The sequence below is a fragment of the Osmia bicornis genome, chromosome 14, assembly GCF_907164935.1.
Source record: "Osmia bicornis bicornis chromosome 14, iOsmBic2.1, whole genome shotgun sequence".
Classification (NCBI taxonomy): domain Eukaryota; kingdom Metazoa; phylum Arthropoda; class Insecta; order Hymenoptera; family Megachilidae; genus Osmia; species Osmia bicornis.
Window position 1 is genome coordinate 1,528,865 of NC_060229.1, and position 16,676 is coordinate 1,545,540.

General features: G+C 35.5%; 1 protein-coding gene across 1 annotated transcript in view; it reads right to left on the reverse strand.

The window, feature by feature from the left end:
* The window catches only part of LOC114872558 (metabotropic glutamate receptor 2), a 70,030-nt gene that overhangs the window by 7,758 nt on the left and 45,596 nt on the right, over positions 1-16,676 (reverse strand). The window contains exons 3-5 of the mRNA XM_046288781.1: positions 14,779-14,921; positions 7,160-7,330; positions 1,724-1,868 (exon numbers count right to left, since the gene is read on the reverse strand). Coding sequence (XP_046144737.1) covers positions 1,724-1,868; positions 7,160-7,330; positions 14,779-14,921 — 459 coding nt within the window. The remainder of the gene's footprint in view (positions 1-1,723; positions 1,869-7,159; positions 7,331-14,778; positions 14,922-16,676) is intronic.

Here is a 16,676-nt window from a genome sequence, read left to right on the forward strand (position 1 = left end):
CTAATAAATTCTATAGGAACACATAAAAATGGAATTTTCTTTATGAAACAAAGACTATTGCAACATCTTTGTTTAGCTCGTGTCAACATTGTATCAGGGTCGGTCTTAGGAATTTTTCACCTCATAGTTTCACAAAATTTCAAAATTTCAAAGTTTCAGAATTCTAAAATTCTAAAATTCTCGAATTCCAAAATGTCTAAGGAACTAATTTAGTCGTCCCATGCAAAGTCACTCCTGTTCCGTATTTAAACAGTAGGGAAATGAAGAAGTGATTAATGGTCTTTCTAGGGTTCAACTCAGAGTAGTTTCTCCATGAAATAAAAGTGGTAGAAGGTTAATCTTTCTTTTACCTCGTTCTCTTCCAGTTTGCGGAGCTAGTAATTTCTAAGACAATCGCTTTTATCGGCTCGCTGTTTTACTTTTAAAGCATAGAACGTACGTTTCTGCTTGTTCAAGTGGATTCTTCATTGCTGAGAATGGGAACCAGTGATTCTCTAGGTGCTAGTTTCGTTCAAAGTAAAGAAGAAGTTGGAAGGTAGGTCGATGAAATATTACGCTCTCTGACTCTATTCGCTCCTTGGTTTTCTTCTGTTCTGATAACAGGCATACCAGGATATCGATTGAGATAAAAAGTCTTTGGTAAAAAAGGAAAACTTTGATTCTACCTCTTTTCGGTCGAATTATATGATCGGGTGATTAAGGAATAAATCAAATTATGGCAATAAAATACAGAAAATATAAGAAATTTATATATTTCTTTTTGAGAAAAACAAATCTGGAGATTGTAAATTAATATTCAATTTCTGTGACTGATGAAATTTAGATTGATATTTTTATTTTGAGATCGAGAGTTTTTGAAAGTTTCATCAATCTGTAACAAGTGTTTACATGTTTCTGGCAACTGTCTATTGAAGTTGCATTCAATCGCGTTGCATTTCAGTGTCATCCAAAAATTCTTTTCGGTAGTATATCCCGTGAAATCCTGCGTTCGTATATTTCAATGAAAATGTTCAATACATTGATTGCGGTGAAGGATTTCACCTATTCATGCTGAGTTTTGTACAATATTGGAATAAAAAAATATCAATTTTATTATATCATTAATACATGAAGAAGAATTTCTTTCTTTTCATCTTGCATATAATACTACAGGTATAAATTTCTAAATTAAATACTTGGCAGAATGTAAGTCTGCGATATTTCAATTTCTTCGTATCTCACGAGGTATTTGCAAGCATCTGGCTATTGTACGATCGCAGAGTGCAAATCGGTATCTATATCCTCGAAGTTGTGAGATTCTCAATGGACGACTCGTTGCGCAAGGGGTATTTTCAAGTGGATCTCACGATCTCGTGGCTGTTTGCCAACGAATCTCTAATTTATTCCCCGATTCGATGGACAAAGACAGCAAATCCCGATTTTATTTTACAAGATCATGTTAATTTCATTTAGGAATGCAGAAAAATATTTAAATTTAAAATAATCACGAAGACATATTAAATGCACCTAATTAATTTCTACATCTAATATTCGCATTTTTCAGTTGCACTTCCATGCACTTTCTTTATTATTCACTCTTTTCATACATATTTCAAATATCCTTGAAAATGTACATTTTGCAGTGCAAACTCGATGGAAATTGCGTAACTGGTGGTATACTATTTTACATAGAAAAACATTGAAGTTTGTGTTATGAAAGAATCAGCTTACAAAACATACTCACCTCGTGCTCTAGGTTTGGTTAACAATTTCAGAACGATGTTATCGTATGCAGTTTCCTCAGCAACGCCAGAGTCTTTCACGAGTTTCTCCTTGATCGCGATGCATATATCGTGTTTTCCTAATAATTCCTCGAGCTCTTCGAATGCCTGTAATAAAAAGAATTCGTTTTTTTCAAAATACATTAACGCGATTCGTATTCGAAATATAATTGCAGCTTGCATCGTCCCTTTATCGTTTTTTTCTCGTCGGTTTTGTATCAGGCTCGCGTTAAGTGAGCTTCGAAATAAGAAGATAAAAGAGGGAAAGGAAAGTCTCCGCTTCGGGGAACACAATACGGTGCGAGTAGTAAGTAGAATGAGGAACCTTTAATGGAAAAATACGCGCTTAAACGCGATATCAAGGGAAGCCCGAGTCCCTTTGGAGGGATTGCAGTCTGAACAGCGGCGAAGAGAGAAAGGATGAAATCGAAGAATGTAGAATCGATCGAGCCCTTTATATCGGAATTCGTTCCTCGGGCGATGCCTTCGATCCTCCGCGAAACGAGATGATAGGAGAAAAAGGACAGCCTTTAATAAAAATCTCCTATCTTCGTTGATTTTGAATCGCAAATCAACCAGGGAAATATTTTAATTCCCCTTCTATCAGACACGCGATCCCTGTTATTGATTTCCGTTTACGCTGAAAACTTTTACGGCGTGTCGAACAAAAAATTTGAAAAATTAAGGGTTGAAAACAATTTTTAATTTTTGCTAAAAAAATATTTTACCATTTACGCGACATTCTTTATGAAACAATCTGATAAGAACGCGGTACGAATAATGAAATACAACAGTCATATTTTCCTGGGAATTCAGTGTAAAATTCCTGCAGACAATGCCAGGAGCGAAAAGACCGAAATTACCCGAGGGTATCGTTAAGGATTCAAGGGAATTATTAGAGCCAACTCTCGTCGTTCGCCATTCCGTCCGTATCATTTCACATTTTTCAAGTAGAAGCATTTCGCTCCCGTTCGTTTCCTTTTCCTTTTGTTTTTCTGGATATCTTCGTGAATTATCAGACGAGAAAAAAACCCGACTCAAACAGAATGCAAGGTTCGACTCGTTCCTATGAAAGCTGCGAGGAAATCGCGAGAGATTAATGTGAAATAACATTGTTATTGTACAAACGTGACTTGTCAAAAGGTTTTTTCCCGTAATCGTCGTTTCGACATTTTAACGACAAACGAGATAACTCAGAGCGTTTCCCGTTTGTGTTCGACGACGAAATGCGGCGTTAATTAGAAGAGGAAACGCAAGGAAGCATGAAGAAATCTTTTTCCTTCTATCCACGAAAATGTTGCGCTCTTAATGAACGTAGTTTTACAAAAGAACGTCGACTTAATTTCCATGGAATTACCAGGTGGCTAAAACCGCGTTGAAAATTATGCATCAGGCAAGAAAACAGAAATGGTATTTGCCTTTCGATAAAAATATCTGAGAAAGTTGAAAATGGAAAAACTGAAAGCCGTAAAGGTTTGTCATTTTATCTTCGGCATCTAATGGCTTTCATCTTTCAGCTTGGAGGCTGCAACACTTAACGAATACTTTAAACGTACATAATACATTCTGAACTTCATTCTTAGAACGTAGTATCATTACGAGTTAATGCATCCGCGGTTGTTGGCTAAAAATGTATTTAAAATGGTGTTTCTTAAGAAGTCATTTTCTACTTTAGTCGCTGATAGAAACATTGTATGCTATTTAAAATGCGGTGATGTTATTTAAAATGCAGTCTTTCTTAAAATGTTGCTTGGAATCTATCAAGGTTCCTGTTAAATTTATTGTAGTCCCGAATCTTCATTGGTAATCGATACGTATTGATTTGAAATTGAGATTGGTGTCCATCGATTCTTAAGGGATTGATACTGCTAAAAAATTCAGTGACAATAGGTTGACAAAAGGTTAATCAAGTTTCCTCTGTCGAATTTCCCCTTTGTCGTTGGCTTATTTATGTGTATCTGCGGTTGATTTACCACTTTTTTGTTTTATTGAAAGAACGGAAATCAAATTGTTTCCTCCAATTGGGAATCGACGAAATCAAAAATCAAATTAAATTTAAAAAATATTCGCACGCTTGTATAATTTGCATACTGTTGCATTTTTATTAAGAAGGATAACGACACAGTATTTCCATCTCGTTAGAACAAGGAAATCAAAACGAAACAATAGGTTGGCTAGAAATGAATTCTCATGTAGCAATTTGAAAGCCTATTATTGTCCTTAATGCGAAAAATGGAAAATGAGAAATAATGCCGAGTTCTAACGAGAAAATACGCTTCCAGTGAGTAGACGTTCGTGAAATAGAAAAAGGAAGGGCGTGCATAAGTCAATGCTGAACCAATATCTAGGTCAATGGTGCTTGTTGGCCGTATACCTGTCTATTGTTTCGTAGTGGCAAAGCACGTGACGAGTTGCGATAAATTACAAGTCATGTCGACGCTGTGGAGTACACCTTGACCTCTCTTTATTACAGTCTATTTCATTATTAGCGGCATAGCCCTCTAGTTATGTATTTTCTTCTAAAATTTGATTCATACTTTAATATTACTTTTTTATATTTAGCTTCGCGTTTAACTCTACGCGAGAATGAAACTCAACAGCCACTTTTGTATTATCACCCACGTTTAAATATTACATATTTCGTGGCGAAGGAAAACAGATGAAAGATGAAAGCTGTAGGGGTTGTTAAAACAAGGGTAGATACCCCTCGAGACCGGTCTCGGTGAATATTTATCAGACTCGTGAAATTTGAAATTTTAAGATTCTCTTCTTTCCTTTATGTTTTTATCTCTTATTATTATTATTAGATATATTTTCAACATCAGTGTTTATGGAAGTTTATTAATTTCCAGTTATCGAATCTACATCATTTTTCATCGTACGAACGTGGAATAAGAAAAAAGGAAATAAAGAAAGATTACCACCACGTTTTAATCTCGTTCAATATGTATCGGAAGATAAATCCTTGTGTACTTTAATTTGATCCTATTACACCTGGCAAAGGCGTACATTTTTTTTATCGCATGTTGTATGGTATCGTGTTGATTACCATTGCAATTGCAGAAGAAATTACGGTATACAAACCACAACTCAAAGGTTATATCTTGATTTTGTTGACCCGTGACAAACAAATTCATCATTCTCTTTACGGTAGAGATTTATAATTTTTACTTTGAAGGGTGGAATTGTTATTCATTTAATGTGTGCATATACTGTGTAAAATTAATGAGTGTTAAGGGATTATATAGTCGAAATTAATAATTAAACTGGGACTGGAAAGTAGCGCAAAATTATCATCCGTTTCACTGAATATCGCATGCATACAAAACCGCATTCATTCTGCGGTTGACGTGCGGCTAATTTCGGCCGTGCAAGGTCGGTTATTATGTAGCCGCGCGTTTTCAGAAAAACCTAATTAACTGTCTGCTCTTTTTCTCACTTCTCTTACGTGCCTACTTTAATACATTTGTTGAGGCAATGAAAATGAACTTGCACTGTAAGACTTTGAGACTCTAATTAGTTGACCCTTAGAGCAGTGTGTATTAGATCTTAATTAATTCAGTTAATTATTACTTTTTAATTTGGGTATCTAATACCTGTCTACTTTGGTAATAATTTATATGACTGAACACGCAAAGGTAGATTCATGGTCCGGTAATCACAATGAGTAACTCGCGTTAAATTAGACTAATTAAATTAACGCCATTAAAATGTTTTGACCCATGAATATCCGCAGAAAACGGTCGAATTTCACGTTTACTACAATTGATTTATTTACAATCGGTTTCACGGTGATTTTCGTGAAATTAATGTCAGGATTAAACATTTTTTGAATAAGATATTACAAAATTTCTTTAACCAGTAATACAAGATGCTATATAACAAAATAGGAAGGAAATTCCGGTGACAGAAGTGTACAAAGAGAGAATTTCTATAAAATCCGTTTCAGCTGATCCTATACGAGAAAGTATCATACAAAAACAATAACGGATGGCACGCTTTCTGTATTATGCGTATCACGTATGCATCCAATGTTATTTTACCGAGGGCACTTTCGCGCATTTTTCATCCTCGACGTATCCAATCGGATAGGACAACAACGGCGACATAAAAATGCAATTTTCAGTCTTCCTTATGATGAAGAGGCTTTTGCGTATTTCTTTCAAACCACGAGTCTCATAAGCTTGGAATTTCTAGTTGCAAAGTAAGGAATAATGGGTCGGTTTGCAATTAATTTAAAAAATTTCTAAAGTTTCAAATCAGTTAGTTCATAGTTTGTAATTAACCGGGCGTAAAATACATGTTCGAACGGCGAAGCAATTCATTAATTTTGTAATAGGCAACGAATAGGTTTCGCTAGTTGCTGTGCAACCGCGTGAAATACCGGCTCGTTTACACGCACGCGCTTACCAACGGCAATTTACATCGCATTCATCAGGTAATTTCATTGTCGCGACGTTTTAATGAGATGTTCGAGTGACACGCTTTATACCGCACTTGTTTCACGATTAAATTAATGCCAGATGATCGTTGTTTAAGATTCTCCGATAAAAGAAAGCATTATTCAATTTTCTTCTCCTTTTTTGGAAAATAATTATTTTATTAATTTTAATTTGCAATAAATACAATTTTCAAATGGTTACGAAAGATACAATAAACTTATTTGTTCCACGCGTTCGGAAATATAAATAAAATTGAATCGTATTCAGGCCGTAAAGAATTTAATGAAATAGAGCATCGAGGTTTTATTTGTTAACGAAATTTGTATTTCACGTTTTGAATAGAAATTTCAGGTAACTTGATCCGATGGTATTCAATTATTTAAAAATAAAATCGTGTTACAGCGTTCGATGGAATTTGTTTCATGTTGGATTGAATGCAATGAAATTTCTGCAGCGATTAGTTGCGATGGTATTGTCAGATAAATGCATTATTTGAAAGCTCTTGTGCGGTTGAATCGATCAACTGTCCATTCAGAATTTCGCACGAACCAGATCGCATTTTTGTATCATTTTTTTCAATATAATGCATGTTTTTCATTCGTTGCCGGTAACATATACAAGAAGGAGGAACAGAAATGAAAACAGTTCGCGGATATTTCAACGTTCGCGTGTAACGTATTTCATGTTTACAATAACAGAATTTATCCGGTCTGTGTCCTTTGTTTTCGAAGGAAGACATCTGGCTCAGTTCGATATTAGATTTACGAGAAGCTCGTGCGCTGGTGTACGCTCCGCGAATCTTGTACGTTCGTACTCTGCCACGTTAAATTTATCGGAAATTGTTGTCAGATATTAATAAATCAATCTTTTTACGATAAAGCGAACAGCGAGTGGTTTACGTGTCGCGTTAGGTTGTTAATTAATGAGTAAATTTGAAACAAAACGCACGTGACTTACCTTTATACCGTAATTGCTTTCTTCGTATATGATGGACACGTAGCTCCAGCCCATTATTAACACGATGTTTACCATTGCTTTTACTTGGTAATGGTCGCTCGGTATGGTGCGTGTGAAATATTCGAAACGTTGCTTGTTGGAAAGCTCCGGGCTCGTTGAGAAGAAAGAGACCTGAAAGCAGAGCAGAAAGGAATTTTCCACTGCATCGTTCTGAGTAAGTCGAAAAGAATTATTCATTAGAATAAATTAGACATAGTTCTTTAACGAATAAGGGGCAAATTATACAAAAGATTTTAATGGACATGTAATGTGTTAAATTATTACACAGGTATGTGTAATCATATCTTCTTCGCGTCATAGATTAATGTAGCAAGGAGTTTTGTAAAGTTTCTCGAGGGGTGAAATATTTTGGAAACTTGCATTAGCTTCGCGTGAATTTTCTCCCCTCGTTTGTCAGCGCTTTTCCTCTCACAACAATGCTAACACGTCGTTACCATTACGAGCGGTATAACGCTGTAGAAATTTAATCCTCAAGTAAAACAACGTATCGTAACTCAATGAAATTATCGAACTGCTGACTTGAACAATTTTCAGCCCGTTTGCTTCGCAGCAATTTTCGAAGCGATGCTGTGAAAGCAAATGAGGATTTTCCGTTGGAAAATTAGGAGATACCAAGTAATTAAGAATTTTCAATCAACGCGTCTAAACAAATGTTTTGATTATGATATAGTATACGATGTTAATGTGAATCATTCGGGTGTTTTCTTTATAAAACGATACGAATATCATCCATTTTTTCCAATGATCGATCCTCAAATTCCAATGATCTACGATTCTTCATTTATAAATCCATCTCTGTAAAATGACGATTTATCTCGGTTGAACAGTTTCTGATGGTCACGCGACATTTTTCGCGATCAGTAACGAAGAAGCTCGTTCGAGCGAGCTTCCGATTGGTCTTCTTCGCAGAAGACGAAGGATTTTCGTTCGATAGTGTATATTTGTGATCGTTCGACGAGCTGTGCTCTTCGAAGATGAGTTTATGTAGCGAGAAACGAGTCCCCGTTATCTCGCGATACGGTAAGAGCAGCTTCGGCTTCTCTACAGCACACTGCACGTTATTTTACCCATTCCTTACGTTTTACCATCTGGTAAATTCGTGTACGATGACGCGGACATATTTATCAAGCTTTCTCAGACGTGGTATTCCTTTGAGACGTGTCAATTTTTTCAAAATGATTCATTGTTTCTGTGTATCTCCGTCATTCATTTTGAATTCTGACTTATTCGAGTAATCACGAACGCCTTCTTAGGTCAGGATGTTTGCATTTTTACCGGTAGTCTCATCTGGAGGCTGCTGTGAAATTGCAAATCTCTTTGTGCATCGGTTAAACGACGTTATCGTTAATTGAAACGGACCGGCTGCGCCCAAACCGCGCGAAATTGCAGGCCCGCTTGCACCGAGCTCGATAAAAGCGAAATAAACGAAAGCAGACGCTCGTATTCGAATCCTTCTCATATCTAAAAACAAACTCTTTCAAGTTTCTTGGGATACGATTCTTAAAAACGTGATTTTAGCAGGTCGAATATCATGTCCTTTGATACAGGTGTTTCGAATTCAAGAATTTTTGAAATTTGGGATTTTAGATTTTTAATTATTTCCTAATAAAATTTACCAACATTTTCGAGAAATGGGTTAATGCCGAACTTGGTGATTGAAAATTCAATTCAAGCGAATAATTAAAAATAAATAGAAGGAACGTTAAATAATAATTAGTAGTGGCGAAAAACAATTCTTTTCATCAACGTTTCATTATGAAACTCTTCTTGGTTGGAAAACAGCAAATATAAATGAAAAATGTTTACATAAATTTCACTTTGTGAGTATCAATTAACGAGGATGTTAATTGCTAATTTTATTGGTAACCAATTTCGTTTGAACATGAAACCAATTTTACGCAGTTAATTTAAATAAATAATAATTTGAAACTTAATAGAATTGTATTGATATTCGTCACATTAATTAATTGATGAATAAATACATTTTTCTGTGACAAATTCAACAAAATTTCGGCTTCGCTGTTTTATATCTCACGGTGGTCTTTATTAAATTTTTCTTATAATGAAGTTGCCGTTCATTTACTCGTAAATTTCTCTCTGCTGTAATATTATGGTCCTCTTCTTCCCAATTTTCATCAGTTTTTTTTAATAATACACTATTATGAGAAAGATAGAATTAAATGGGAAAGGTAGTAAAAATTTACGAGGAAGAATGAAATTCAAATCCCCTTCAGTTTATTTATCCTCGCGATCAGTATTTCGTAAGAAATCAATGATTTTTTTATGACTCTCGTTTTAAAGTCGATAAAATTGTTATTCATAACATTTTTAATATCAAAAAAGAATGTTCAAAAAGATTTCATTTGCATCCATTTGGCTCTAAGTGTCTCCTATTATATCATATCGGTAATATAATGGTTGAGAAATCGTCCTATTTCGAATTTCCAAGTTAATGAGACAAATCAGTGCCTAGGGTGGATGTCATTGAAACCTGTTCCCTGCGAGTAATCGGCCGATCGGTCGGTTAACAGCCAAACTTTTGACTGACGTGACTTATTACCATGTCTTTCACAGATGGTCCCTTTCTGCAGTCTCGGGATACGTGTCAACGATGTACCAATAATTTACCGATATCTGCTCCGGCCAAATTGTCACGCTGTCCTGTTCAAGTGACGAGCTCAACTGCGTTGGTGAGTGATAAATATAATTCAATTTATTATTTGTTCATTTTATGCAACTCAACATTTTAAATTATAAAACTTCAATTCCGTGACAACTAATTTGTTATTTTGGTAAAAATTTGTCATTAGTAATTTTCCTTTGAAATCAGTATGAAATAATTGAGAAAGTATTTCAAAGCGGTCGCTGGCAATGTAATCTGGTTACAAAGGTGGTTATATTTGCGTTCCCGTATGTGCACGTTGTAGGCCAAGTTTGTTAGAAAGTTCAGCCCTGACAGCAGGTCAAATATGTTAGTTTAATAACAAACTTAGATCCATCAAAGGTTGAAGTTTGGATCACTGTTGAAGCTGGCCTTTCATATAACGTGGAAAAAGCCGTTTCAAAAATTTCAAGCATTTCAAATTTTTTTACGCAAACTCACTATTTTGTAGCTTCCATTATTCTCGTTGCGTTTCTTTAACCAGAAATATAATTAAATAATATTAATTTTAGTCTACCTTTATAATTCTATCGAAAGGGTTAGAAAAACGTAACAATACGATAATGTTGAAAAGCAACTTTCATAGGGTTGTTGATTTATGTTCGCTATAAGTATACTGCAGAATGTGAATAAAGTTCAGCTTTCCATTTGAAAAGTTCCATCCTGAAAAGAGTTTTCTTCAAGTCGCGAGTTTTTCACCCCTTTGTTTCGCGAATACGCGCCTTTTTACGAAGCGGTGTCAGGAATTACGGGCTGAAATGAAATCTGCCCAGCTTTCGAATTTACATTCTGCCTGATCCAGCTCTCTTTTTTGCAAATACGCTCTGGGTCCTATTAAAAGTTCGAGCTTTCGAGGCTTCGCGAGCCGATTTTGTTGAGCATTCTGTCTCGAAGTACAAGCACTGGGACTACTACCACTCTTCAAACTTTCGATTCACTACCACGAATGCTTCCAGCTCTTTATTTATTCGGAAACTTTTTATCGTTCATCACGTTGAATTTCACTGAAAGAATGTATAAAAGAATTTTTCTTTCGTTCTAGATGGTTTTTTAGAAGCTGGGTCTGGTTATAATAATAAATAAATAAGAAGTTAAATACGAAAAAATTAAAAATTTCAGAAATCAACTTTGAATAATTTTGAATTTTACAAATTGTACCAGTAGAATATTTTCATTTACAAATCAACCCATTTCGTTAGATCTCTTCCAAGATCTCCAATTAAATATATAAAGAATCTTAGAATGGTGAGGGGAGTCACATTTTTTGGCGGGTTGCAACCACCCAGTCCTCAAATTACACCCTTGTTCTCAATGAACGAATGTAATAAAACAATATGTTGGAAAACGCGGTCGTACAGCTGTTTCGCGCGACAAAATCAATATCAGAATTAAACGAACGTGAACAGGGGAGCGGAAAATGGACGAGTTACAATCGAAGAAAGAAAGGAAAGAGAATCGAACCGTGGATAGCAGTCGTTTTTATCGTACTATTGCTTTTGTTTTACGCGAAAAGCAGCCAATGCAGCGAAACGCTTGGAAGATAAGACGTAATTGTGCATACGTAAAGGTTCGATCGTTTGCCAATACATGTACGTATATCTTTTCGCGACGAACGATCGAAGCCATTAGCATAGTAATATTTCAACATTAGGTACAACGAGCCGGAAAATCAAGCTGCTTCGTACGCACCGAAAGGAAGCAACCAGAAAAATGTCCTGAAATATCTACGGTATTAGATAGAAAAATCGAATTGTCGGATCAATTGAACACAGAAGTTCGGTTGCAGTATCGAAACTAATGAACGGTGATAAAGGATTCTTTGTTCAGTGAAACGTCCATTAATTGAACTATAGGGAGATCGATTGCCACTTTTAGTGTCTCAGCATAGATGAAACTATTTTTCTTTCGAGCTTCGGATAAATTGGGAGATTTTTATTTTTTCAACTACGATACTTCTAATTTTTTAATTTATTACCTTTTTTGCGGTGCACGAAAGTCCATTCCACGGTTCCACGAAAAAGTTCGCGTTTCTATGAGAACAAAGTATCAAAAAAACTCGTCCTGTAGGTCACATAAAGCAAAAGTCATGTCGGATTGATTAATATGAGCCGTGTGTGAAATTTGAAGTCGCGTACAGATGATGAAGAATATAGGATTGTGAAGCTCGATGGTTCGTAATTTGAACCCACTGCTACCACCTTACCATCTTGTGATTGATGACACGAAGCTGGTTCTTGCCTTGGCTGAATTTCCATACCATTTTGTATAGATTTTCTCGACTCTATGGACATCGTGCCTTTTTCTTTTTTCGCAACCCTGCTATTCGTATAAAAATATTGTGAAATAATATATGGTACCATTTGCAGTTTCCCTTCAACTTATTCATTTGGCAATAGTATTTCGTTTCCAAATACTTTTGATTAGAATTTTGCAAAATGCCCTGTCAAATATTCGATACTGCAAACAATGTTTGACTACTCAGCACGATTGTTCAGCCACGGTATTGAATATTCTTCTGGCTGGAAGCCAATACGTTCGTTACAGTTTGACGTTATTGGAATATAAAAATCAAACGAGACTGAAGCTGACAGATGTATCTCCTTATTCGCAAAATTACATAAAAAATTTATTCACCTGTATCAAGAAATAGAGAAAGATCATTTATATTTAGGTCCCTTCTATTAATAAATAATTTAGAAGTAAATCGCTGTTCTCTAAACTTTTCATGCTAAAACATTAAAATTGCATAAAACTTTTAAAAGTATGATTTACGGTGAAATATATCCCACATGAGTTTATCGGGTTACCAGGATATCGAGGTTCCAATGAATCGATACCTTCTCGCAAGTCGAACATCGACTGTGAAATTTATGGGGTTGGAAGAGGCTTTTATAAGTGTCAGCCGAGGAAAATGTACAACCGGGAAAAGTGAACGAGGTCGTTAACATGTTTGAAACATCGAACCTATTTCCTGAAAGCAACGAGTGTAAATTCACTCTCTATCTTGCATTTTCAAGAACATTTACACGTGTTAAGTGTCCCATTTCACCCTTTCCTTCAATAGTAATCGCAGTTTCAATTTGAAATATGAAAACATCTTGAAATTTCAAAATTAATGCGAACCTTTATGTGGAGCGGTTTTAGAAACTGCATTAGATGAATGACAGGATCAAATTTAAATGAAAGAATGACTGGATTCTCGGTAATGCATATAATATCCGTCGTTAAATTGCAGTTGGTATCTTTCACGGAAGAAAAGGACTTTAATATACCGTGCAATTAAGCTTGATGCAAATGTGGCGCAGTTTCGTTGCACCGGAAACGTTTCTAGATTGCTTTGAAATTTCTCTAGTAAACCACTGGGGTAATTCGTATCGATACTATCTTCTAAGCGTTCAATGAAAGCTCATTTTCAAACTACTTCATGCGAATAAAGCCCCGGTGATATATTACATCTGTAATATCGTGGAATAAAATCGTGCAAATCCTTAATATTGCAAAAACGAATAAATATAAAAGATTGCGAATAAAGCCACAGAACAGAAGTTACATATCAATAAAAAAAAAGACAACAAAGAGAAGAAAAGAGTATTCCTATCGTTTCCCATAATTTTTCTTCTGATGAAAATGGAACTTCCGACCGGCAGCTTTTTATATCTATTGCCAGTAGATAACAATACATGTGCACATAACTTTGCTTGCTCTGTTCCATTGGCAAACGATACCTTCTTTTGTTTAGCCATACCTTTTCTCTTCTTTTTCGTTCTCTGACCTAACAACCAGAGGATGTAACTCAAACCCGTACATCCTACACCATCGTTCCAAATTTTGGAGCATTTTTTATAAACATTCCAATTTTCCCAATTTGAATCTAACTTTTCTTCGTTCTACTGATAAAATCACAGACGCGTAACAATGAACAGTATACATTCATCACGGTTGTTTTATTCTACGCGTTTCATTTTTGTACGAAGTAGGTACAGGTGAATTAGAGCGGATATATATTCGCGATTGCTGGTTGTATCAAAGAACACCCAGTCCACTTTGTGAAGCGAAGACTCGCGACTGCATAAGGACGCATCTTAGAACATTCTCCGTGTGCTTTCTCATTGTTGCCCCGTTTGCGATTCTCTGTCGTACGTTGCTTTCAAACGACAAGACGCGTTCTTTGATGTAGAATTACGTAAAATTCGCAGATCGTTGCTCCGAGCGAAGAAAAAGATTCGAAATTAACGAGAAACGCGAGGAATTTTGTTGAAACTGATCGAATCCAATGGAACTGGCGTTGATTTCAGACATTTCTGTAAAAGCGGAGAAATTGAAATGGTAAATGATGTATAATTTGATGTTTGGAAAGTAAAAACAAAATGCAACAGTTCGTATAATCGTCTTACAGGACTTTGAATACGCTTGAAGAAGCAAATTCGGATTTTCGTGAAAAATTAAAAATTCCATCAAGTCTGTTTGATATATCGCCGACTAAGGCGGATGATTTCATGCTAGAATGATTTTAGGTCGCGGCTCTTGTGGAGTTTCAGATGTGCTCACAGTTCGTTGCAACTTAGTATTTTCATTCTTTTAAAAAAGATGCTCGTCAGCTTTTTTTATTCTTTAGCTTAGAGTCTGTCACTTCTTCTTCTTTTAAACTTTTAATTAAGAACTTCCTTTAATTATTATATTAAATTTGCGACGCTGGTCAAAGGTAACCCGTACTTCTTTCGGTGTGTTAATAATCGTAAGAGAGGGAAGCTACTTTGACGATATGGAGAATATACGGATGGGTATAAATGAAAGTTTATACAGAGACGTACGGACGTGCTATTTGTAACGTTGTCAGGTTAATAAAGAGGCTAATTTAAGTACACACCTAACTGTCTTTGCGATTCGGGGCACGTACCTGCGGTATTCGGAAAAGTCGAAGGAGGTTTGCCACTTGGATAGATGTGACCGAACTTGCCGCTCCAACCACTCCGCTGATAACTTTTCGCACTGCAGTTTTGTTGCAATGATACTCGGCGCCGTCTATGTTGCTTATTGAACCTGAAAAGCAATAATACAAGATTTTACAGTCATAGAATCTCGAAATTTGAAAATTTTGTCCATATACAAAGTACAGACAATTCCAGTTTCATAATATTCACAATTTAATTAACGTTTAATTTTCCGTGTCAAAGAGGTCATTTCCTCTTCATCATAAATTTTTTAAGCACGATGAAAGGAACAATTTCAGCTTTCATTTTATCGTTCAATGAATTATTATTATTACAATAAAGGGTAATGAGAATTATATGTCGATGTGCATTTAATTTATGGATCCAGAATTACTCTCCTGTGTGTATGTTATTGGAATTAAAGTACTGATGCATTAACTTAATATACCTATTATTGTATATTCAGTTTATATCAATGTACCATTAACCTACAAAGACAAAAGTAGAGGCTTATCAGAAAAAAGATATTCTTATAAGATATTCTCCTAGTAGAAGTCTTTTTAGATATCTCTAAAAATAATAAAGAAATATGCTTTCAAATATGCATTTTACCCCACTTCGATATCTCGACTCGCTTCCGAGATACGGGGGTTGAAATTATGGTGGTAAGGTGTGTTTTAGATATAAGAAATTATGTATATGTCCTCATATCTGGTGGCCTATTTTTTTCTAGGAAAAGCTTACATAACATACCTACTATCTATGCACGTACATTTTCCTAGTGCATATCAATGTAACATTAATTTTAAATGCAATATTCACTTAGTATAAACACAGAAGAATATTGATTAGTAAAGTTAATAATAGTAGAAAGCATGCTCTTGAAAATGCATTTTGTTGTGATTGAATATTTCAACTGGTTCCCGAGATATAGGAGTTTAAAGAATACGCGTAAGGCTCGTTCAAGACGCACGGAGTTATGAATGAGTGACCTACATTTCTTCCAGGAAGTGCGTAACGTAGTAAATAGTAATAGTAAAAATACGCTGACTCAGCATCTATCACTGACCACAGCACGCGAATGAAGGAAAAATTAGTGTTCTCTTCAACTTGTCATATCTCAGAGATGGAAAGTCCGATTTACATATAACTAAATTCATATTAAAGAGGAAGGTTTCGCGCTTCTAACAATGTCAAATTTGTTTATAAATATTTATGCAAATCGGAATTATTGCAATGCAAAGTTTTTCTTAAGTTTAGACGAAACCATGTAACGTAATGATTATTTTATTTATAATAATCATAATTATTGATATTAGAACAACAAAGAATGATATTAAGACGTCAAATTAATCCACCATTTGAACCATTTCAATTCTTTACTGCTAAAACTTGGAGTTCTACTAAGGATTTGAGCAAAAGGTTCGAACACTCGTTATAGGTGGATGATAAAGTTATTCTTCGAACTTGCCCCTTCAACTAAATCCAATTTCGGGTAGTGTGTATCTTCTGGAAGTAGTAGGAAACGAGAACGCGGTTGTGGTTCCAAATCGCCTGACGAAATTCCAGATAACTTTTTTCCGTTTCGCCTGAGATTTTCGGAAAGACCGGATTACAATTTTACGCTCCGTTTGTTTTCTCACTAAGATTCGGAACGTGATCTTATATTGTACGTGCTTGTTTAACTTTTTCCCTAAAACACGACGTTACAAAATCGTCGTCACTATTTTTCTACCTGCGGTATGCATTCGCACGTGAATCGTGAACGTTTTAAACGAACCATAATTTCATTTGCGCGTGAATACCTTCTGTCGAATGCATTCTTTTTGTCTGGCGAATCACTTTACCCGCAAAGCAGCTGCGA